This window comes from Onychostruthus taczanowskii, unplaced genomic scaffold (genome assembly GCF_017590055.1).
Source record: "Onychostruthus taczanowskii isolate IOZ18803 unplaced genomic scaffold, ASM1759005v1 scaffold29, whole genome shotgun sequence".
In the NCBI taxonomy this organism is placed as follows: Eukaryota; Metazoa; Chordata; class Aves; order Passeriformes; family Passeridae; genus Onychostruthus; species Onychostruthus taczanowskii.
The window spans coordinates 9,118,372-9,142,722 of NW_024500239.1; the positions used below are offsets into that span (position 1 = coordinate 9,118,372).

General features: G+C 38.2%; 1 protein-coding gene across 1 annotated transcript; it reads right to left on the reverse strand.

Moving 5' to 3' along the window:
* Window positions 1-7,765: 7,765 nt before the first annotated feature.
* Window positions 7,766-21,686, reverse strand: CUNH18orf63 (chromosome unknown C18orf63 homolog). Its single transcript, XM_041408153.1, has 13 exons — window positions 21,553-21,686; window positions 20,821-20,899; window positions 19,299-19,355; window positions 17,856-17,967; window positions 17,261-17,302; window positions 16,222-16,298; window positions 14,725-14,834; window positions 13,978-14,074; window positions 13,798-13,883; window positions 13,046-13,229; window positions 10,541-11,611; window positions 9,371-9,487; window positions 7,766-7,825 (listed from the first exon to the last, which is right to left on the reverse strand). The coding sequence occupies exons 1-13, from the start codon at window positions 21,684-21,686 to the stop codon at window positions 7,766-7,768; spliced, it is 2,226 nt and encodes a 741-aa protein (XP_041264087.1).
* Window positions 21,687-24,351: the final 2,665 nt, after the last annotated feature.

Below are 24,351 nucleotides of genomic sequence, written 5' to 3' on the forward strand. Positions count from 1 at the left end.
AAGGGACCATAAAGATCATTCCAACCCCCTCTCCCACGAGCTGGGACACCTTCCACTAGATCAGGTTGCTCAGGGTCCTATCCAACTGGGCTTGAACACTTCCAGGGATGGGGCATCCACAGGTTCTTTGGGCAGCCCGCTGCAGTGCCTCGCCATGCTCACAGTGAAGAATTTCCTCCTAACATCTGATCTAAACCTGCCTCTTTCAGTTTAATGCCATTACTCTGTGTCCTATCTCTGTGCCCTTGTAAACAGCCTCTCCCTCTCCCTTGTACCCTGTGGCTGGAAGGCTGCTGTGAGGAAGCCCCAGAGCCTTCTCTCCTCCAGCCTGAATAACCACAGCTCCCTCAGCCTGTCCCCATAGCAGAGATGCTCCAGTGCTCTGATCATCCTCAGGGCCCTACTCTGGACCTGCTTCAAGAGGTCCACTTGCTTCTTGTGTTGGTAGGCCCAGAGCTGGATGCAGCACTCCAGGTGGGGTGTCATGAGAGCAGAGGGGGAAAATCCCCTCTCTCAACCTGCTGGTCACCATCCCCTGGTGCTCACTGGCTGCACTGAGACAGGTGGCCAACTGCTTTGCAAGACAAATGTTCCTTCTTGCCAAAATCTGTGCTGTGATACTGTGCATAATTAAGGGAAATGCATTTCATTGGACCGTGGAAGATGAGAGGCATGCAACAACATGCTCTGTGTTTATTTATGTTAAAGCTTACATTTGGGGCACCCAGCCAGGTGACCACTTTGAACTCCCAGGTACCTGCAGTGCACAGACCAGGGTTGGAACAGGCAGGTCCTGGCACACAAAGAAGAGTCAAAGTTTTACCTTCACTACTGAGTTGGCATCACCCAAGATTGCATGCCATAACCACTGCAATCTGCAGCTACCAGCACACTTCTCTTACTGTTGATTTATTTAGATAGCAGTTGATGGTTTAATAGTATTTAATTAAGCTCAGTACAGTTAAACCAGCTAAGCTTTGGCAGCCACTCCTGTCATTGCAAATAAAACTTTGTATTGTGGACAGGGGAATCAGGGAAACAAGATGAAAATTATCCCTTTTGCACCACCCCCTGGTACTTGGCAACAGGGCACTTCCCAATGCTGCTGCCCAATCTGGACTGTCTGTACTAGAATAACATTTTTCACATGACACACACTCAGCACATTTTTTAAACATCTCTAATGAAGCACAGCCATATGTATGTATGTGCATATTCACACATGTGCTCTAATACATACAGATATGTGTGTGCATGCTTATATATAAATATACACACATATTTAGCTGTTAACACCATGGAACAGAAGTGTCTCTCTGAAAGTGATTATTTAATCCCAGACAAAGAGCTTCCTGCAAGAAGATCAGACATATTACCCTTCAATACTTTTGAACTTCTCCCACTGGAACAAGCTTAAATCCCTTTTACTGGGTTAAATAAGAAATTTGTTGTCACTGTTTTGAACAATAAAAATGGTTGCAAGAAGCTATGTGTGTTCCTGGTGGATCTGTAAGCTCTTTGAAAACAGTTTTCATATATTTTCCAGCAAAGTTGGACTGCCTTGTTCCAGATTCTAACACTACCCTGGGGGGATAAGATGTACAGCGTTTGCATACAGTTCTGCACAGATCCAAGGGAAAACAGACTTGCTCATCCTGGCTACAAATTTTTAAGTGAAAGGTTGAGCTGCTGCTCTGTGCTGTGCATGGGTCAAAAGAACCACTCAGATTTGCCAAGAAACAGAAGAATACTGTATGGTTTTCAGGGCTGGGATAAGAGTTTTCCCTGAACTAGTTCAGGAGAAGCCACAATTCTTCAGTACCTGGATCTCCGTGAAGGTAGGATGAGCATGTTGGTGCAAAAAAACATGAAGCCCAAAGTTCTTAAAGTGCTGTATTTGCTAAGTAACTTTGTGATACAGGGACATAATGCTTCCAGAGATCTTAATCTGTGGAATATTTTTAAACCATCTAGTTTGAACTACAAGCTGGTATGAAGCTGGCACCAAAGGAACTAAACACCAAGCTTCCTTGCAGTTATAAGCACCTATAAAATAATCTGCAAACTTTTAAATTGAGATTTGACAGAGGGCTTGAGTTTATGCCAATTTAAAGTACATAAAAATTCCCTCTGGCTTACATCTGTGAAGAGAGGGAGGATAAGAACAGTGTCAGCTTAGGAATACACGTGAGGAAAGATCACTCTCTAGAAATGCGTATTTACTAAATATTGTGAACTCATCATGAATACTTCAACTCAACAAATATTTGCTGAATCCTCTAATACAGAGGACAAAGAAAGCTTTGGCAAATGTAAATCTGAATTGACTTGGATATAAAATCAGATGATTTGAGAACTGATGGTAAAGCTATAAGACGCTATAAAACCCATCAGATGTCAGTGGACAAGTGATAATTTTTGCCATCTGACCTCTTCACCAGCTTCTCACACCTGGGAATTGTTTTAACCTTTTCCATTTTCACTTGTTCCTATGTACATTTATATATTTTGGGACCCGTGGAGTAGTTTGTTTAATCCTGAGAAACCAAGCCCGCAGACATCACATGTGGGAGCTCCGTGTGATCCTGGATCTTGAGGGTTCCTGTGCTTTGACAGGTTCTGGCACCTGCCAGGAGTGAGGGTGTTCTGCCCAGTTAGTGAGAACTGATTAAAAGCAGAAACTGAGCTGAGCTCTTACAACCCCTCAACAAAAACAGTGAAGAGCAAGGCAAAGGTCCCTTCAGCATCACCAAATCCTCCCAAGGTACTCACAGCACTAATCCTTCCTTCCCACAAGTGGCATTTCCACCACCACCACTCCTGCACCCAGCGCGGTTCCGCTCACCATCAACACCTTCCCTTGCATTTACAAGGAGTGGGTGGGTGGGGTGGAGTAACAGGGTTCTTCCCCACACTTCAGACCAGGAAGTAGCTGGCAATCTAGCACAGATGAGTAACTCAACAGTTTATTTAAATGGAACACATTGGAGCTGAGGTGTAAATAAATTTTTCTGTATTTTCAGTTTTATAACAGGCAACACAAAATGATATAAACATTTAAAAATGCAAAAATAGTGCAGAATTACTTCTGTGGTAATTCAAGACAAATGTTGGCAACCAGCAGCATTTTAAAAGCAACAACAGGAAACAGATAAGGCAAACCACTAATTTATATAGCATGGCAGAAATGCAACTAATCTACAGGCTCTTCCCTGCAAGACAGGAGAAAGATCAGTTACATACAGTCAAACTAATGTAAGGTAACTAAACTGCAGCATTTGAAAAGTAGCCTTGTATACCAGCTTCCAGAAAAAATGTAAATATAATTTGATTTCTTGCTGCATATTGCACTAACTTCTTTTATTATTTGTCTTGGCTGGTTGTTTTGTGTTTTTTTGGTTTTTTTTTTTGTATTATGTATGAGAAAATGACGTTGCTGAAGAGCTCACTTCCTTTTAAACACTGGCACCATGAAATTAGAGCTATGTTGACAGTCACCATTCCAGAAAAAAAAAATAAACAAAACAAAAGTTGTCATAGTAGTAGGACAAAATCCAACTTGGAAAAATGAAGTGAAGAGAAATACAACTATTGCAACATAAACATAAAAAAACCAAATTCATGAAGGGCATAAAGTCCCATTGTATCAAGCCCTTTAGAAAAAAAGATTTGCAACTGTATGTCCAAAACAAGTGTTAAATGACAATTCTGTAAGATCTGAGTTTAGGAGCCAGTGTGACATTTGATTCTTATTTTCCAGGTAACATAATAATATTCATTTCAAAGCAGTGATTATGAGGCAACAATCTTATATATGTGTATATATTTGTATCTGCACGTTGAAGTAGGTCACTGACAGCAATACAATTACTGAAAGGGCAACTACAAGTTCTCTGTGAACTCCTGAAGAATGGAGTTGTCAATTAAACTTAAAAAAAATATTTTACAGAGCAGTTTCATATCTGAAAAGTCATCAAGAAATACAACAAAAATGAATGAAACTTGAGTCAAATCCAGCTTTTAAATTATTCCTGTAGGAATAAAATTGTTTCTTTTTCAATCATTTGACTTGACAAGGAAAACTTATTTGGGAATGTTTTACTGATGAATCAAACTGGCCCAGACACTGTAACAAAGAATGAAATACTTTATCTTTAAAAACCCAACTAGGAACAACAATATAATTTGGAAGAATTATTAACTGCATAAGCAAGTAGCAGGACACACAAAATATGATTAAAAAACTAAACAATTTAGTTAAATTTTCAAATGCATTACAGGCTTGTTAACCTGAATTGTCTGAAGAAGTTGATGATACATGGACTCACTTAACTGTGTTTAACCCTCAAATTTTCTTCCAGAAACAGCTACCAATGACAAAGAGAAAAATACACAACGTTCAGAGATTCTCAAATATGTTACTGCCCTCTTGGGAACCTGAATGGAGGAAAACATAGAAAAAGTTTACATAATAGAAGAAAACAAAAGACAACTACGACTCTATGGCTAATATAAAGGGAAAAAAATATTGCTGTATTCCCATATCTGTATTTGCATTCTGTGCACAAAGCTTGGGTTCAGGGCATTCAAATTAAAAGTCTGCATTTTTACACAGAACAAGGAAGAATTCTTTTCATCATAAATATGTGGTATTATGCACATATATGTGCACATATATGCACAAAGGATATTTAGCCTTTCTCTTAGATCTTGGCTTTTTAAATTTAAAGCCCTCAAAATATCACAGCCAGTTGTGGTGCTGGAAGAAGGAACTTGTGTTGCAGAAATTTATTCACACCTTCTTAACCTTTGGCTGAGGTCGGGTAGCTAAACCACATTCTTAACTCTACACGAAAGTAAGACATGGAATCTTAAGATACCATTCTTTAGCATTTATAAATGGTCAACCATGCAATAAATTAAGTACTAACCTGAATCAATCCCATAGAAATGGAAAATGGACAGGATAACAGAAAAAATATTACAATAGCAACTTTTTTTTTATACTGAGGTACCAACAACCTTTTTATACTAAGGTACCAACAACTGATGTACACAGTCTAAAGGTTATTTCTCTTACTAGATTTGATTAGGCTATTTCCCCCCATCATAACAGAAACTGATTTTTCATTGAAAGATTGAACATTTTCAGAATCTTTTTTTAAGGAAACCAAATATTTTCACTACATAGGAAAGATACTATTTTAGCTTACAATTTCACACGAAGAAAGCATTTAAAAGACAGCTGTGTGGAAATTCCTGCAAAATAGCCTTCAAATTATAAGATAAATTCCTAAATGTTGGCTTGAGGGATGCACCTTTTAGAAGAAATAGTCCAATAGATCTCAGCCCAAAACTGCTGAGAATTTTTTAATATCATTCCAATCGTGTGTACTTTGTACCTTACTCTTATATTCACACAATATCCTGACAGTAATAGCAGCAAATACTTTCAGGTGAAATCCTGCTATTACTATTGTCTGTGATGAATTTTTATCTTCTCATTTGCTAAACGAAATTTGGCAACTGAAACCAAAAGTCAGTAGTATCTCACTGCAACACCAGAGCAGAACAACAGGAAGAGTTTTGCAGATCAGTGGAAAAAGCTTGGAAGCTTCAGAGTTGACATTTTTCATATGTCTGTTCTTCCACCAACAATTGCAATGCTGCAAAAGCTTATTTTAACACACATTTCTGTAGTAGTATGTGCTGTCCTTTGGAAGCTCTGCACTTCTGATTTGTCTTAGAAAACAAATTTCCCTTTCACAGTAGTTTTTGACCTTGAAAATGATAGGGTGACTTCCATTAATAAAGAACTAAGCATGGAGACTCTGAGTATTAGAATCAGCTTCTTAAAATGTTAAATACTTCTCTCACATTGCTTTATTAACACACTCCAACAAAACAAAGAAAAAAATTAGAATTATGCTGTGATTTCCTGGACAAGTCAAGAGGCTGTGCAACTTGGCACATAAGTCATAAAAACTAAGCCTTTTTGCAAGATAATTGTAAAAAATGCTTTTTTTTTTTGTCATTAATTATAGAACAAAGTCCTTTCTGCTGACTACATCACTGAATTCCAGTGTAAGGACTTCTCACAAATAAATCTTGCCGTGCAGTAAATTTGAAAACTCATGAGTTATTCCCAAGTGTTCAAATGAAAACATGCACTCTGAATGCATGTGTAGTAATACATAATAAAGGAATTTGGAGCCCAGTTTTTCAGAATCAAAACTGTAGGCAAGAGTCCAACAGCAGAAGTTGTTTTAGCTCTAGTTTTGTTTTTAAATCATCAACACCAATGAAGACCTCTTACCAGTGGGATTCTTGGAAATCATATTTTAAACACTGTATGGAAAACACTGTTTTCTCTCAGGGGTTTAAGCATTATCTACCATGATCCACTTGATGCTGTGGCATTTAACTCATAAATAACAAAAAAAAAAAAAAACAAAACCAGAGTTAAAAAAAAGTAAAGTTTTGACCATTCACAGAGACACCACTTCTGCTCATCAGTCCACAGTGAAAGCCACAGACTTTGGACCTGTGGATATCTGTGCTGATCACTAGAACAGATCACCTCTGAAGAAGGATCATGCCTGAACTGCCTGGCTTGAAGCAGGAGAGATGAAATGCTAAACCCAGGGACGGAATAGGCTGAACACCAAAGTGTGAAGGCCAGAGATGTAAAGGTGCCATCCACACCAGAGACTTTCTTTAGGAAAGGCAGACAACTGATATATTTGTTCACTATATATTTCACTTGGAAATATATCCCAATAAGGAAAGGAAGGACATGAAGTGCACCTCTGAGACAAAATGCACATTTGGCTACTTGTTATCACTTCCACTGAAGCTAAAAGTCAGGTTAAAAGATGTACAGTTTATATTTTGCATCTTTATTGCTCTTTCTATTTGCTTTCTATAATATACATTTTTCTGTGCTGCTATGTCTGTGTGACCATCTTGTTTCCATCAATATTTGAATCTGAATAAATATACTTCCATTTATCTCTAAAACAGTTAACCATATAGGCTACTCTTTCCTGCATGTTTTACTACTGATAACTTGTGATAGGCATTTGGTCCTTAAAGCTGGTGAGCTCCTCATACTATGTCCTGATGCTGTATTCTTGGTATTCAAAGGAACGTTCAAAGGACAAGCTTGATTTACCCAGCAAGAGTATTACTGACAACCACCCACAACGTGGGTTGAAATATCTCGTTACAAAACTAAATTTATTCAGTTTTTATGACAGACAATTTTGTCCTGTGGTTAGATCTTGGCAACACAAGAGCATTTAGCCACATTTCTTGTAATGATATCAAATAATATACACAGCTCCACTTTAATGGTTTTTGGTTTGAACTTCAGCTCAGATTCAAGGGAAAATTTGAAACCCACAAACCAGGCTTATTTTAGACTGAGAGAAAAATGAGCCACTCAAAGTACAAATTTATGTCAAACTCTAAGTTCTAGTAAGTACAAAATACCTTCTTTTTTAACACTGCTTGTTTCACAAAAAAAAGTACAATGCTTTATTTGCTAGTGTCCTTTGCAATTTAGTTACCTCAGTGACCTCATCAGTTTGCTCTAGAAGCCATTTCTACAGTAAAGTGATTCTTTTGTAGACAGCTGATGTGATCATCATGATCCAAAAGTGCAGGAACTATTACAGACATGTGATATTATTTTAATAAAAAGAAAATATTTTAAATTTCCAATAAACGTACCCAGAGTTTTATTTCAATGCTCCAGAACACCTTAAGTAGAAGTTTTACTTCTTTTGGCTCTCTTTAACTTTGAATAACCTTCTTCTTTCTGCTTATAAAAAGAAGACAAACAGAAAAGGGCAAAAGCCAATAAAGCAAATGAAGCAGCAATTATAAGCTAAATGTTCAACTACAAAAAATGTTTCTGAGTGAAATGCTTAGCTGAATAAGAGGTAGTTAATAACAGTTTCTGTTTTCCAATATAAATAATTTAAAGTATGCTTATAAGTAAAGTGGCTAAATAATTAGGACCATGGCTACTTTGAAAATACCCTTTACATGATACTAACCATGACTTACAAAACCAGCTATCATTTCTGATGATCAGTAATGACCAAGGCTTATTCTACAGAGATGTGTTTAGCAGTGTCCCCAATTAGTACCATCATATTTTAATTGGGGACAGGAGGGATCAGCCTAATGAGCATCAGAGAATTCATTCCAACCCCAATTAGCAGACAAGTCTCTTTCCTATTCCTGACACACCAATGAAACTCCCTGAGAGCTGTGCATCCTCCTCTCTTGAGTCCAGCAGTGGCAGCACTGCAGTGGCAGTGTGGCAGTGAGAACTTGCTGTGTCCTGACACTTCCCAAAATTAGCTTGCAGGGCTCAGGCAGGTACCTGTGCTACTCAGAGCCTGCCTGGAAAGTGAGGAATGCATGGGGCACTTGTGACTCCTGACTAGGCCAGGGCAGTGCCCCTTCCCCATTCCAACAGTGCTGCCAGGCCGGCTACAAACTTTCCATGCTCACAAGCCCTGGTGTGTCTGAGTCATTCCCAGCAGCAGGCAAAGGACTTCATTAATTCGTATTGCCGTGGAAGTCTCCCCTCAACACCCACACCCCAGGGCTTGTTATTCCTATAAACAGCTAATTTTAGTTGCTGGTTTTCTTCTCTTTGTGAGAGTGACTCTACTGCAGTGCTGGGCCTGTAACCTCTGACTGGGTTGTGGCCCTGTGGAAGGGCCTTTCCCAGCTGCAGTTGGATGGGGCCAGCTCAAGAGCAGCTGGGCTGGCGCTTCCCACACAGACTGCTCTCTTCCGTGCTGCAGCTCGAGCTCTGGGGTGTGAGTGTGTTCCTGCAGCAGGCCCCCGGGGCTGCTGCACTGGCCTTTGCTGATCTGCACACACTGTGTTCCTTTAATTACAGTTAAAACGTCCAGAACTGCCTCGTACTTGGCTTTAAAAGCATAACAAAACAAAAAGTCATTTCTACAGAATGTTGCTAAATCAAAGTCCTTGAGATGAAAAACTCACAGAGCCACTGAGAATGCCCAGAGTTGTACTGGGCAGGATAGAACTTTTCTGCAGAATCAGAAAATCTGCTTCAGAAACAGTAACATCATTAAACATTTCAGTAGCATCTTTTGCTGGAGACAAACATTTAAAATGAACTCTGCAAGTGACAGTATCATACGCGATGGTTACTGTTACTTTTATCCTGGTTAAGGTTAATTTTATCCAGAGAGGTCAGTAAGATTTCTTAGCCTGCCCATTTTAATTGGAACATACTAAAAAATTTTAAATATCTTTTTTGTCTCCTAATTCACGTCCTTCTGGTCTGGATTAAGGAGTATATGTATTGGGGAGAGTTTACCTGTCTTCTTCTGGCACAAGTTGTCTTTACAGATGCTTCCATGTTGCTCTCCTTGACTGGCAAAGTCGGTTTTGAGGTCAGTGTTTCACATGTCAGATACTTGTTCCCTGTAATCATCTTAAAGTACAGAAGTTTATACCTTCATTAAAAAAAACACCCCACAGCATTTTGAACAAGATCTCTAACTTTTAAAATAACCTGCTTTTTCAAAAGGTGCCCTCCTCACACAAAGCTGATATGACCTACCAAATTACGTTGTAGAGATGAAAAACAAGCCCAAGACATTTTGTCCATGTACCCAATACATGGAATATCATCCTCACAAAAATTGCACTTGATAAGCCCAAGTCATTTCGTCCATGTACCCAATACATGGAATATCATCCTCACAAAAATTGCACTGAAATCAGCTCAACTATTTATTTAATTGAAATGCAGAGAGGAGCACAAAAAAAAATAGGAGGCAAAGTACTTCTAGCTGTCACCTAATCATAACTTTTACCCAAAATAGAGCTAACTTCAAAGATAGATCATCCTGCTTTAGGTCCCATTCAGTCAAGTTCTGAGAATATGGAAGGCTAACAAACCCAAAAACCTCCTTCTGCAACTTGTTCTAGTAGCTGACTAGTTGTTCTCACACAGGTTTTTTCCTCATGTCCAGACGGATTTTTTATTGTTGCAACTTGTGCTTTTTGTGAAATTGAAATTAAACTTGTATTTGCAAAACTTTGTTTGTTTAACAGCACAATGCCTTACACACAATGGCTGTTAGCACTACACAATTGATGAGGTTTGAGATTCCTTTCAGAAGGAAGGAATTATTCCATTAATATGGTTTTATATGGAGAGAGACTGAACACCAAAAAAATGTCACCATGTTAACCTCATACAGACCTCGATAAACTGCCTAAACAAAGGAAAGCTAATTACCCAACCACAAAAGTCTCAGATTAAAGAAGTGGTTTATTTCACAAAGCACAGTAAATCATCTTCCCTCCCAGAAAAAAAAAAAAGAAAAAAAAAAAAGGCAGCAGTGGGTGACATTAAGTTATATGGTAGAATTTTAGAAAACTATATTGAGAATGATGGCAGAACATGATGGAAGTCATGCTCTTTATTGCTTCATGTTGTTTTTGAACTTGTGAGAAGCAGTGAGAATGAGCCCTTTACCTGTTCAAAGTTAGGTTTGGAATGATGACTGGTTGTCTCTGCAGTACAGTCCTTAGAGTGGCATGCTGCTTTGTTGTCTTCACTTTTGGCCATGCACACTGTATCTTTGAAGACAGATTCATGAATATTTAACCCAGCTCCTCTATTTGATCTCTTTGTTTGTTGCAGTGACAAACTGGAATTTGTCATTTCACTGTCTAATTTACAAATCTGCACTTCCATTGACTGGAGTTGTTTCTCAAGAAATTGAGTAGTATTTTGACTTGTAAACTTTTTCCCCCTTCTTGCATTGGAAGTAGAAGATTCATGTGTGTTCAGACATGGACTGGTGTTTGATTTCTGAAGCACTGGCCCAACATTCTTAAGAAAGAATGGAGAATTTGCCTTTTTGTGATTAACTTCACTTGGACTCCCACCTGAAGCTGAGTTTTCAGAAAAATCAGAGTTAGTAATTTGTCCACTACACTGGGTTTTCCATCGGAATATGGGTGTACCATGTTTTGTGTGTGTTTTCATGCTCTTTACCTGAAGCACACTGCTGTCAGTAGGAGTTTTGACTGGCATATTTTGAATGTGTTTGAAAAGCTGAGTTATGCTGGATTTGTGCACAGACAGCATAGAAGACGAAACACCCACATTTTTTATTGGTGAATGCCTTTCAGCATTTTCCTTTCTCTTCCTATCTGTTTGATTTGTGATCTTTCCATTCATTTGCATCAACTTTCCTTTGAAAATTGGTATAATTTTGCTGACTTTTGGGAGCGTGGATTCAAGGGCTGAATTTACAGGTCTTCCTAAAGATTTTGCAGCTGGTAACTCTGGTACGCTTGGTATTTGCTTATTGCTCATCGATATCTCTGTTGCTTCAATGCTAACCCCTCCTGGACTCTTACTGCTACTCGAAAAATTGCTTGTTCCTGGCTCTTTGATCAAACGCTCCATCCAGTGGCTCTTTTCCGTACTGCACGGTGAAAGAATTCCAGGCAAAGTAGGTTTTCTTGGAGGAGCCTGCGATAGAGATACTACACAAACCATCTCACCGTCCAATTTCGTATGCGTAGGTTTTATTTCCTGCAACATATCAAGAGCTGCTAAATTGAATAAACTGGATTTAACGATCTGATAGTGCCACCTAATGCCTCGCTATATGGTATCAGCTTAATGCACACCACAATAAATAAGAATACAATTTTGTGGTTTGGATTAGAATGACTATATTGTAAAACAATATTTGGTTGCCACTATAAATTAAGGGGGTTTTTTAAGCCTTCCCGCGTTCTTTGTTTACAAACTATGCAAGAACATCATATTTCTCAGAAGGAAAGACTCAAATTACAGTAATTATCTTGGTTTAGTGCTTTCCAACTGGATAATGAACCCCCTTTTGAGGGGTTCTGCAGAGGGTTTGACTGACAGGGCTCTCATTTCTTAAGACTTCTAAGAGCATCTGTATTCTGAGCAAAAGACAGTTTGGATGTCTGTAAAAACTGCAGATGACACAGAGGACCCATTCTAGCTTTGATCACTGGAGAGACATAAACAGAAACTGCTTTCTGAAAGAGGATTATAGTATTTTAGAACTTCTGCAACTTTTGTCACTATTATTTGTTCAGAATTAATTACTTAATTTCTTCTTTCACACACTACTACCAAAGAAATTTGAGCCTTAGCCTTCGTCACAACCTCAAATTGTAGGAGTTTTGATTACTTGCTTCCTTTCCATCACCAGACATGGAGTAAATCTTACAGCTTGAATGTTTTAAAATGCTTATATCCACACAGTCCTCTTTTTATTTTAAAATAAATTATGATATTATTACTGCTGCTAGTAATAATAGTAATAGAATCATGAATGGTTTAGGTTGGAAGGGACCTGACAGATCATCTAGTTCCAGCCCCACTGCCATGGGCACAGACAACTTTCACCCAACCAGGTTGCTCAAAGCCCCATCCAGCCTGGCCTCGAACACTACCAGAGATGGAGAATCTACATATTTGGGCAACCTGTTCCAGTGCCTCACTACATTCACCACAAGAATTTCTTCCTAATATCTAATCCAAATCTACCCTCCGCCAGTTTAAAGTCATTCTTCCTTGTCCTGTCATTACATACCTGTGTAACAGTAACAATAGTAATACTGTTACTGTTATTATTGTTGTTATAACTGTTGTTTTTATTATTATGGAAGAGATTTGAGAAAGTTCTGGATGTAATGTAAATGTAATGTACATCCAAATGTAAAAAAAAAATATCTACAGAATTGCAAATACTGATAGCAACAAATTAATACCAAGTCTGTTTTTTAATGTATTTGTAATGTTAGTAACCACTTTACAATGGCAAATACTGGGGCTTTTACTTACATGATAATTAATAGTTACAGGACTGATAGTTTGTTGTGAAAAGCATAGTTATATGCTCCTACTGTGATCTGAATTTGATAAAGACCACTTCCTACAATGAAAAAGTATCTGCCACTAATACCTTCAAAAAGAAAGCCTTACATGCACTGAAGCCCTGGAGATTTCCTTTGTAGCATAAAGTGCTTTACTTGTCATCTTTACTGGAAATCCACACAGCTGTGAAAAATTGCTCTTCATGTCAGAAAGAAAAGTGTTCACTACACTTTCTGCATCTGTTCTGGGGAAATACTGCACTGGCTGACTTCGGATGCAACTTAAAGGGTACCTGAGTAAGTGTTCAGGGATACATAACAAGTGCCTTTACATTTCTAGAATTATTAATAATTTTTTTTAGAAGAAAACATTAGTTTGTCTAAATGGTTTGTTAAATGGTGAACAAAAGCACTTAATTCCTTATGGGTCTGAAGTTTATAAAGTTACAGGACTTCAGCACAATTAATACCACACTGACCAATAAGAGCAAAGATTACTCAATATAACTAACCCTTAGTTTAGTGTTTCCTGGCAAGAAAATTCTCTCTAAAAGCAATTTTTGTTGGTCACATTTTTGCACAGTTTTACTTTCTTTTACACCACTTCCTTTTACATCACATTTAAAGTGGCATTATCACATTTATGGAAGCCATGAAGCAAATTGTTCTACTTGACTTCCTATTATTCAATACTGGGACAGAGACTTGACTAAACATTTTGTTTTAATTTGTCTAATAAAACACTTCTCTACTGACTACTATGAAATTATGAGAGAAGGAAATGTGCACACTGAAAAATGTAAAGCAGAGCTTTGCTAGAAGTGTGAGAGGAAACATTACAAATATATTCTGAAAGGATACGTGAAGAACCTTTCCCCTATTGGTTTGAAGTAAACACTCAGGTATATTTTTGTCTCTTCAATATCCTCAGGAAGAATATATCCATACTTAGATAAACCAAAAACAAACAGGTATTAGAAGGACAAACTCAACAGGCAAAAAAAGGGAGGGAAAAATGAAAGCAGTGTATGTGTTTCTTACCAGACTCTTCCAGTGCATTTGAAAATCTTGATATGAACGGAAAGGAGATTCTGGAGGAATTATGTGGCTGATGTTTATGATCTGACCCATCTTCATGCTGTGCACAGGTAAAGAAGGGATGCTTAGAAAGGGTGTCATAAAATCCAGTTGAAAATATACTGGTCTTTTGGGGGAAAAAAAATTCTTATTGTTGGCATTCGAAGTATTTAGAGATTATATTTATGTTTTGAGGACTAATACCTTTAGCTCATAAGTTTATGACATAACAATAGCAACATTTTCTGAAGTATGGTAAAGAATAAAGTGACAACTACAAGTGACATTTCTCTTCAACACTCACTAGCAGTGAATACAAAACAAAAGCAAATATCATCATTACTTCTCTTTTATTTAATGATGAAAAATCTTAGGTAAAAATGGAGGTGGTTCAAGGCAAAGGTGGAAATATTTTTTCCTTTAAATTGACTTTCTGCTAAAATTGTATTTAAGAAAAATTGATGCTCTTGCTTACTATAAAAGTAGCATAAAGATTAGTAAAATTAAAATAGTATTTAACTTTGTAACTTATGATTTGTTGATTAATTTTTCTCATTTTCCTTAACAATCAGATAATAAAAACAACAAATTTTTGAATTTAAAACAGACTGTAAAACAGAAGTGTTCTTATCACTAGCACCAAATTCACAATTTGTAGGGCAAACATTCTGAGAAATGTTTACTTCTGTTGAAATGTGAACAGATTCCTACCTTGGCAAAACATAACACCAGTTACTTAATATGGAATGTTGCTGAATAACTGTGTTTTCATTGCTGTCAAACAGCTTTACGGTGTTTGCTGAAATATCAAAATCTGCCAGCTTAAAACAGAAAAGAAATTTTATTTGCAAATAATTCTACAGCAATACAAATTTAAAATTTTCTAAAATAATTGTGTGTCATGATACAATGAAACTTGATATATTATTATTCTTTCATCAGTTCTCACAGATTGATTATGTCAGAAGATACTCCCATCATCAAATTGCACACTATCTTGTATTAGAGCCTACATTTCCACAAGCCATGCAAGTACAAGGTTTAAAGTTTATTGAAATCAGTGAGATTAAACTTCATTTGAAATGATTTAATAAGAGTATAGAAGGAATTTCTCAAAATGAGAGCTATCTCACTTCAATACACATTTTTAAAAAGTTCAAATCAGATACCTATGCTTGACATTCTAGTAACTGTGTGTGTCACTTTCCCTAAACATGTGCAAGTATCCAAGGAACAGAATTAATGGGACATGCAGTTTCATCCTCTGAGATGTCAAAAAACACCACACTTTTTCACAATGTCAGAATTTGACTGTAAGGAACAATCAAAGACAGAGGTTTGAGAAGCATTTTATCTTTCTATAATCTGTGAAGTTTTGCATTTATTCACTGAGAAGAAAATCTGGCCATTTCTATTTTAGAAGAGTATTGAAAGGATCAAACGGGTAATAAATCCACATCATGATCTTTTCCATCATTGGTCTATATAACTGGGAACTGGCTTCTTATAGATAGCTTTAAGATTTATGATGTCCCAAGCATGTCTCAGAAGAAATCCTAGTCTTCTATTTCAACAAAAAAAGAGCTTGGATCAGAAATATTTATTTTAGAAGAAACCAGCAAGACTGACAAATATGCCCAGCACGTATGGGTATACTCACCACAGGTGGCATGGCTGTCAAAAAGGATAGTAAGTTTTCAACTTCAACCATGGTTTCTTAAACAATGTATATATTAAGCTTACAAGCAGCATAGTCCTGGCTGCTCCAATATTTTGGAAGCTGCATAGAAATTAAGCCGATTCCATGATAACCATATAAAGGGACCTTGAACATGGCACTGACAACAGTTGCTCTGTTGTTACTCAAAACTGTCCATGTACTACAGTGTGACTGAAAACTTTCTAGAAAACACTGCTAGAAGGAAATTTAGAGTCACAAAGACACTTCACTGCTATATTCTGTCAGCTTTTTGAAAGCTCTCTCAGTTTTGAATCTCAGTTTTACAATGTTTGCAAGAATGCACCAATCAGATACAATATGGATGTTATGCTTTTATAACCTGTGCAGATAGTCAATGGATATGGTTAATGTCTCAATACAATCAGAAATAAGCACTTCTATCCCCATCATGCTAAGTGAGAGTCACCTAATAGAAAAGATTAAGATTAATAAAACAAACAGTCATAGAAAATGTAACTGGCTTATACCTCGGGGGGTGGCAGCCGAATTGAGCAAGGCTCCACACTGATGCAAAGCTGTCTCTCTGACACATTGAGGTCTATAACTAAATAGGGGAAAAAAAAACAAAACCCACAATGCCCTGTTTTGAATTACAGCTCATATCTTAGGCAGAAAGCTAACACAAATTTTTATTTAAGGTAATTGTTAGTCAAAACGCTGTGTTTGAAAATCAAAAGGCTAGACTTTCTCAGCACAGAAATTAAATTAGGTGCATTTTAACTGCAAAAAATAAAAATAATAATGAATTAGTGTCATACAGTAACTCAGAAACTCAAGTCTTGCTGTGCAACTGTGTGCTTGATCCTCATATTCTTGACAAACAAACACCCATTTACAAAGCAAATGTAGTTCATATAACCATTTGCTGCACTGAGTCATTCAGCACAGTATTTTCCATCCAGGAGCTGTCAATAGAAAAGACTAAATGAGCAAGGCAAGCATTTATGGACACACCTCCAGAACTTTCAGTCAGTTCTGAGTTCTTCAACATATATCTCTGCTACAAATTTAGGCTGCAATAGCGCCAAATGTAGTTAAAGACTACATTTATACTGGAGTAAAAGTACCACTTTGTAATTTTTGCAATAGCTAACCAGCATGTTTTGTGACTCCACTTTTGTGAACAGCAAACTGTACATACTGGACAGGCACCACAGCTCATTTTCCTATCTATTATTATGCAACTTTCACATCACTTGCAAGACTCATAATTTAAGGTAAGTGCATTTAATTGCAATAATTATAACTTCAAAATGGCAAATGTCAGTCCACGGCTGTAGATTAATAGTATAAAAATTATCTTTGTGAGTAATTTTTCAAAGGTTCAGTTGAGCTGACAACTATTACAGACAGAACATCACCTGCCACCAAGAGTATTTTGACAGAAGTTATTTCAGAATGAAAACCAAAGACCCTGTGCTGGTAATACCAAGATTGTGCCAGTATGAAAGTGCTTAACTTTACCTTGCTCTCTCAATTTTACCATTAACAGAATATTGTACTTACCAACAGCATTTTGCCTTCCTGAATGAGACAAAAAGTCTTTCCCTTAATAAATAGAATAGATAGACATTATTTTCTAAACCATGTCTCAAGTCTTTAAGTGAAAAAAAGGAGAAATCACACAGTTTTGTTTCTATCACAAATGGTGAAAGTGTGTTCCCTTTAAGGAGATGAAATCCCTTATATCAATTAACTTTTCACTGATTCAGTAACATCTATAAGAAAGAGAGATATGTAAAGGTATATTAGTGGGCAGCAATCTATACATCACTTTTCCTCCTAACCCTCTGCTTCCAAAAATATTTGGTTTCATCTTGTATGCTGCATTCAGTTGACATAATTAATTGATCTATTACAAAGATAAGGAAGAAGATGAAAAGGTGAATGGCATGTCCATTCAGAATATTAACTTGAGTCATTTAACTTGGATAACAAAACAATAAAAGTGCAAATAAAGAAAAAAAGTAATAGGATAAAGGAATTAAACAATTTATTATAATGAATGAAATAATTATGGAATTTAAATGATGGAAAACAAATGCTACAACAAAGAACTGAAAACTAAATGCTTGATCCCTGACCCAAGTGAGTCAAGTACCTTGCACCAAGAGATGACCAGCCTTGTTCCACCTGGGTGCAAGCCTGGCTGTAAGGGTGTAGGAGAGACAGGTTTGGAGAAGGGCTGGAGTAACTGTTTGCGGTGCTTCCAGCTAATAACAACAGTGACAAAAAGAAATACATTTTTAGTAATTTAACAGATTTTTTTACAGACCTCAGTCAAAATTTAAGCAAATATACTGCTATTGCAACTTGGAGCCAAATCTTAGTATGTGCCACACATGTTTAGCTTTCATCTACTTTGCTTCAAGAGGAAGTTAGTACAGTATTTGATGGAGGCATTTGGATTTCACGTGCCATTAACGTGAGGTGCATGACAGCTCCAGAATGCTTTCACAGGGCTGATAACAGACTTGGGGAAAAGATAATTGAACCCTCTGGAGTACTTTACTAATGTGCAACTCCCTCCAGGCAACAGGCACAACATCTAAAGCTGACATTACCTCTGTTGTCAGAGTCAAGACCAGAGATATTTTCTGGCAGCCACAGTAGATAAATGCAGCTTTGCTCACCCAACAGCTCTACTTCTCTGCCTGTCCTGAAGAGCTTTCTCTTGACCATCAGCATTAGTCAAGAAACTAACTACAGCAGGCTAAAAAAGAATTAAGTAATACACCTCCAGAGGGATGTTTCTAATGAATCCTGCAAGGAACTGCTTGGTGTTGGGAAACCTAACAATGACAGATCACCTACACTTATCAACATAAAGCAGTTCTGTAAGGTAAGCATATTTGAACAGTGTATGTCTTACTAATCTGCATATGCATTTGCACTTCTTGGAACAAATTAAGATACACCCAGCTGGCTGTGCAAATGAATTATGAGAGCTACTGGCTTTGCTTACAATCAGTCTCCTGACTCACCAATCTTAGTGCATCCACACGTACATTCATAAACCCCATAGATGTTGCATACTAAAGATTGTAAATCATATACATAATGGTCTAAAAATATATTAGCTGTTAAGCTCAGGGGCTCAATTTCTTCTTTATGCTTTTGTTTTTTTTTCCCTGAGACTGCCCTGTGCAGGCTGGGTAAACCCAAAGGTGAATGGGGAGACAGTTCAGCTGCCTGAATATTCCCACTGGATGAAGGGCATGACACCAGCAGGAGAGCTGCAGGTCTGTCTGTGGCCCAAAGGTTGTCTCGAGATCAGTCCCCAGTGCCTCTGAGCAGGATGCCACTGCAGCAGAGAAATCTAGAGGTATTGCTCACAAACTTCTAAAAGCTATTGAGTCTGACAAAGTTTGTTTACCATGCCCCAATTCACAGGACACATTTTGTCTGTGGGGCGAATTTGTAACCCTGAAACTCGGCTTCTGTAGTGCAAACTGCAGGGCCTATGAAAAATACTCATCTCTGGCAAGAGCAATTGCAGACAAGTGTAACAGCCTAGAGAACTGTGTCATATTTCAGCACTTACAGTAGCTCCGTGTCTCTCTACATAGGCTTGACATATTCCTGATTCGTAAAATGGTATCTAAAAGGAACAATAAAAAATAAATCAAGGGTTTAATTAAATTCTGGTACAACAGTTACTTTGCCTTTTAAAATCATGCAAGTGTGTGTGTTTTAAGTGTTAAGCAAACACTTTATCCCATGTTTTAAAGGAGAAAACTAAAATTAGCTCAGGCATATAGTCTTATTTCTAGCTAAAGATACATTCACAAGCAAGACAAGTGAGCCAAAGACTGCCCAAAACAAAGCTGCAGAACTCTGCACCTGCTCCTCTCTGTGTGAATTGGGTGGTACCTTACCAATTGAGTACATTTCATTCCACAGATTGGTTCGCCACCTGAAAATGCCATTTCATCAAAAAAATGAAGGACTTAAGTTGTCCTACACCACTAACGAACAAAGAAAGAAGTCTGCTTTAAATGCAATATTTTTACTTATCCTTGATCCTCAAACAAAACACTTAGAGAAACACAACATGCATGTGTGACAAATACAATTGACCCCTAGCCATACTTTGGTTCAGACTGACCAAGAAGCAACAAGCCTCACATCCCTGGGATGAACTTGCAAGCTGGAAAGTCCCTGACTCATCTATAAGAGTGAAGGTGTCTTGAAGATCTCTTTCAAAAGATCTTTTCAAAACCCGAAAGTACAAGATAACCAAAGTACAGAAAGAGCTATCAGCACTAAATCAAAGACACCTATCTTGCCTATACTATTGATTAGAAGCCAATTACTTCCCCCTTTAATTATTAAAATCAGGATGGGCCCAATCTGAGCACTCCCTGAATGCCAGACTGTACGACAGCTGGCCTGCATGGCAGGTGACTCTGTTTTGACCAGGTACTCCTCTCAAGTTTAGAGATTTCATACTGGAAATTAAGAGAACCTTCCTTACAAAAGGTCAAGAGACCCTTTACCTTTGATCTGCAGTAAGTGGAAGTTAAGAGAATCTTCCTTACAAAAGGTCAAGAGACCCTTTACCTGTGATCCACAGTAACTGACTGAAAGCATGCTCAATTCATGCTATGAAGAATAACTAATCCATGCAGCTACTCAGATACTATAAACATTGCAGGGATAATTCCATTAGGCATGAATTGTTGACCAAGTCTGAGACAAAGATTGGATACAGCCACACATAGGCTCCAAAAAGGAATTCCAAAAATGGATCCACTCTGAACCTCACGTCTCCACAGGAGGGCCCTCTTTACTCTTTTGCACCTCTTTGAGTCATTCTAACTCAGTTTTTCTTTTCATGGTTCTTCCATGTGTAATTATAAAGGTAAACCTCGGCATCAAACTTCCTGAACCTTGTCAGAACAGTGTTAAAACTTTGCTAAATTCCATCACATCCATCAAACTCTGTAAAATTATTATTTTACCTCAGTAAAACATAATGCTGCTTCTCTCTTTTGAGTGAGGTGCACTCAGCACATCTGCAGCAGGCTGTAACTACAGATACTTATTTACACAGTGATACTGACCGCCATCACAACCGAAATTTGATCCAGGGTCCCCATAACAGGTGCAGAAAGGATGTCTTGATACAGGAATAATAACTGCCTATGAAAAAGATGAGAAAGAAATTTAAAATGTTATTTTTTTCAGCTTAAATTTATTTTTCTTACCTTTTGCAAACACAATATATTCAATTTTTAATCAGTTTCCACTGGTTCATATAATAAATTGGATTAGTCCAAGTTACTTGCTCTAGATGACCCACAATGGTCTGAGACAAAGATTACAGGCCTTTAGCACACAAATGGAGCTCTCCAAAAGTGTTCCTTTTGGCTGAATTTCTCATTTCTCCTCTTTTCTTTTAAAGGGAATAACATAATGCTTGGTGAATGCTAAGGAGCCTGCATCTGCTTTCCCAATAGTCTTTCCTTTTATTCTCAACCTATATGAAGCATCCCAGCTTTGCAGGTAAACACAGACTAATTTTAATAATTTACTAATTTGAAGTATGTGGAGTCATTAGTTTTAGCCTATGATATTTAGAACATGATAAAAATTTTGGTTTTGTTCCCCAATAGCAAGCAAGTCCCCTGCCCAAGGAAAAAAAAAAAGAAAAGCTATTTTAAACAATTTTGTACTGTTTGCCACTGATAAGAATTTTGCTGATTTTATTACAGTTAATTCTAGTATGGCTAATAAAATATTTGAATAACAACCACTAGCAGCTTCTGGAAATAATAGCCCTCAAAACTCTTTACCTGCAAGTCTTTATCTGTGTACTCCTTGCCTCAGTTTCTGGTATCTGAGAACTCAGTGTTACTGTAGCAGCACAGAGTTTTTGCAGCTCAGGCAGACTGACAAAGAACAGAGACTGGTGTCTGGTGCTATTCATGGTATGCTGTTGACTGCCCCGAAGCAGCACCTGGGTCTTAAAGTAAAAAAAATAATTCATTTTTATAAGGCAGGTAGGTATTTGTTTACAGAACTTTATATGTTATTAGGTAAAATGAATAATCAATTATCTTTTGATTAAGAATATAGAGAAAATATAACATAATTTGGTCACCTAAAACAGCTGAATATATATATATGTATTTTTTTGTGAATATAATGCGTTATACTTGAAAAAATAATTATTTGCAATAGACAAAATATTCAGAGTAAAGACAGAGACAAAAGAATACAGAGTACATGTAGGATACCTGCCATATTAACTGAGTGCATGCAATGGAACTCTGTCATTTTTGGAACTTCCTAAAAACCACAGAAAAGAACCCAAAGAACAGAATTTCAAACTAAAAATATGATTCTTTGATGCAGTACTAGCAAATTACATGTGAATGGGAATAACATGAATTCATATTACCCATCTTGTTGAGCGCCCGTGGTGTGCTCTTCTGCCCTGCAGCACAGGCCAGGCTCAGTGTAATAACAAAAAAAATCTAACATTTCATTACTTGAAGAAAAATACACCCTTTAACTGTATCACCTTTTTCAATCAAAGTATTTCAAAGCAAGACAGGTAGTTAGAAAGCTGGGAATGAACACTGCACACCAGAAAAAAAGCTGTTTTTCATATTAAAAGGTTTAATATAACTCCCGTTTCCAAAACCTAACAGGAATGAACACTGCACACCAGAAAAAAGCTGGTTTTTATATTAAAAGGTTTAATATAACTCCCGTTTCCAAAACCTAAAACAATTTTAGGAAATGGTCTCACTGGCACAGTGAGGACAGCAATAAATATTTTGATCCCAAATTTTATGAACTCACCAAGTATTCACCTGAAAAGCAATTTTGTAATTTGTGATAAAACAATTATGAAAAGGAAGCATATTTTGAGGAACAATGTCAAAGATAACTTCGCCGTTCTGATTTTCCTCTGCCTTCTTTACAGTGTAACTCTTAAAACAGATTAACCTCCATCATATCCAAGAAAAATCACAAGGCGAGTGTTTTAAACTGTCATTTAAAAGAAAATAATGCTTTCTTATTTCTTACCCTTAAAGGAAAACACATTTCAATATTTTTCAGCAGTCATGAAAAGCAGGGTTTTTTTAAATGCCAGCCAAGACTATCACTTCATCAGAGAATTCCAAAAGCTACAGCTCAAGGGAAAGCTCAATTTTTTTTAAAAAAATGAGAAAAAAATCTTGTCCTTTCATAACCATAGAAAAGAAAGCCTGAGTCCGAGGCTTTTCATTCACTCAGTTTATTGGGGGTTTTTGCAGCAGAGATGTTGTAAAACACGTGCTGCAATGCTCCAGTGTCCTGCTTGCTGTTTGAGGATGACTCCCCTGTGGGAACAGTTTGCTGTATCAAGCCTAAGTTAAATCTTCTCAGACATCTTAAAAGCTAATGGGCCAGAGTGCTTGCAAAACACTTCTCCCTTCAGGGGAGAGGATAAAGAGAAAAGCAGCAGTTAACACAGAACTGCCAGTTAAGAAAGAACTACTGGATATAAATCATCGGAAATGAACACAACGCCTTCTGTACAAGAGGATTTCACGTGTGTGGGAGAAATTGGACTTTTACGTGCCAATAATCACAGCACCTGAACCTGAAACCTGAGCTCCTGCTAAGCTGAAGGGAACATCAGTCAGGGAATGGCTATCCCTGTCTTTTCTGTCTGAACAGGCAACTAAATCCCAGAGCTCGGCAGAAGTATTTGCAATTTTCAGTAACAACCTGGAAGTTCTAATGAAGAACCTCCTCATTAAAGCTGGGAACAACACCAATCTGAGGGAGAGCAACTGCTCTTACTGTCAGGCTGACTGAAAAGCTGAGGCAGGATCTGAAGATGGTGGTGACATTCCATGAAGTAGGAAGCTGTCCTGCACTCAGGCTCAGGGTGCAGAAGTTAAGCACCAGCTCTCAGGAAGGGTGACAGGTCACACTGGGTAAATTTTAAGCTACAAAACCCCCCCCACACAAATCCAGCCTATAATCACGCCTGAGTGTGTCCATGGGGCTAATCCCTGCTGAGGCACCCAAGTTGTGCATGGATGTGATGTGGGGATGTGGGGACCCATACTGGCCTGAAATACAGACAAAGCCATGGAACGCATCTGAGACCAGAGCAAAGGAAACATATTTTACCTCAGCCAAAACCACGGGGAAACAGGATGCTGGATTGATGACCGAGAGACGGGGAAGGCACTGCTCCCTGTGCCCTCAGCCCGCCTGGCAGCAAAGCAGGGCAGTGCCACAGGGAAGCCTCGCTCCAAGCCCCGCGGGGGAGCTCTCCCAAGGCGCGGCGAGGGACGCGTGCGGCAGCCGGGAGGTTTTAAGGAGCTGTGTGGAAGCGCCTGTGGCAGGAGCGCTCCCGCCGGGATCGCCTCACGGGCTGCGCGGGAAGAGCGGCAGCCGCGCGCCTCCCGCCTTCGGGCACTGCAGCCTGCCGGGACCAGCGAGGGTGTGTGACTTCCCGGGCAGCCCCGGCCTGCTGGGACACCGGCAGGAGAGGGCAGGGTGCTGGGGCGGCCACAGCGCCGGCTAGAGCCCCGGCAGAGCCGCGTTGCGTGCGGGTGTAACTCAGCCCGCGCCCGGCGCTACGT

Bases quoted from the DNA above. Each gene is read 5' to 3' on its own strand.
- CUNH18orf63 (XM_041408153.1), bottom strand. From the start codon at position 21,686: ATGAATAGCACCAGACACCAGTCTCTGTTCTTTGTCAGTCTGCCTGAG. The intron at 17,303-17,855 runs GTACTTGACTCA...CTATTTATTAAG, and splicing joins TGGTCATCTCTTGGTGCAAG to GGAAAGACTTTTTGTCTCAT. The intron at 13,230-13,797 runs GTATCCTTTCAG...ACACTTACTCAG, and splicing joins ATAGGGGAAAGGTTCTTCAC to GTACCCTTTAAGTTGCATCC.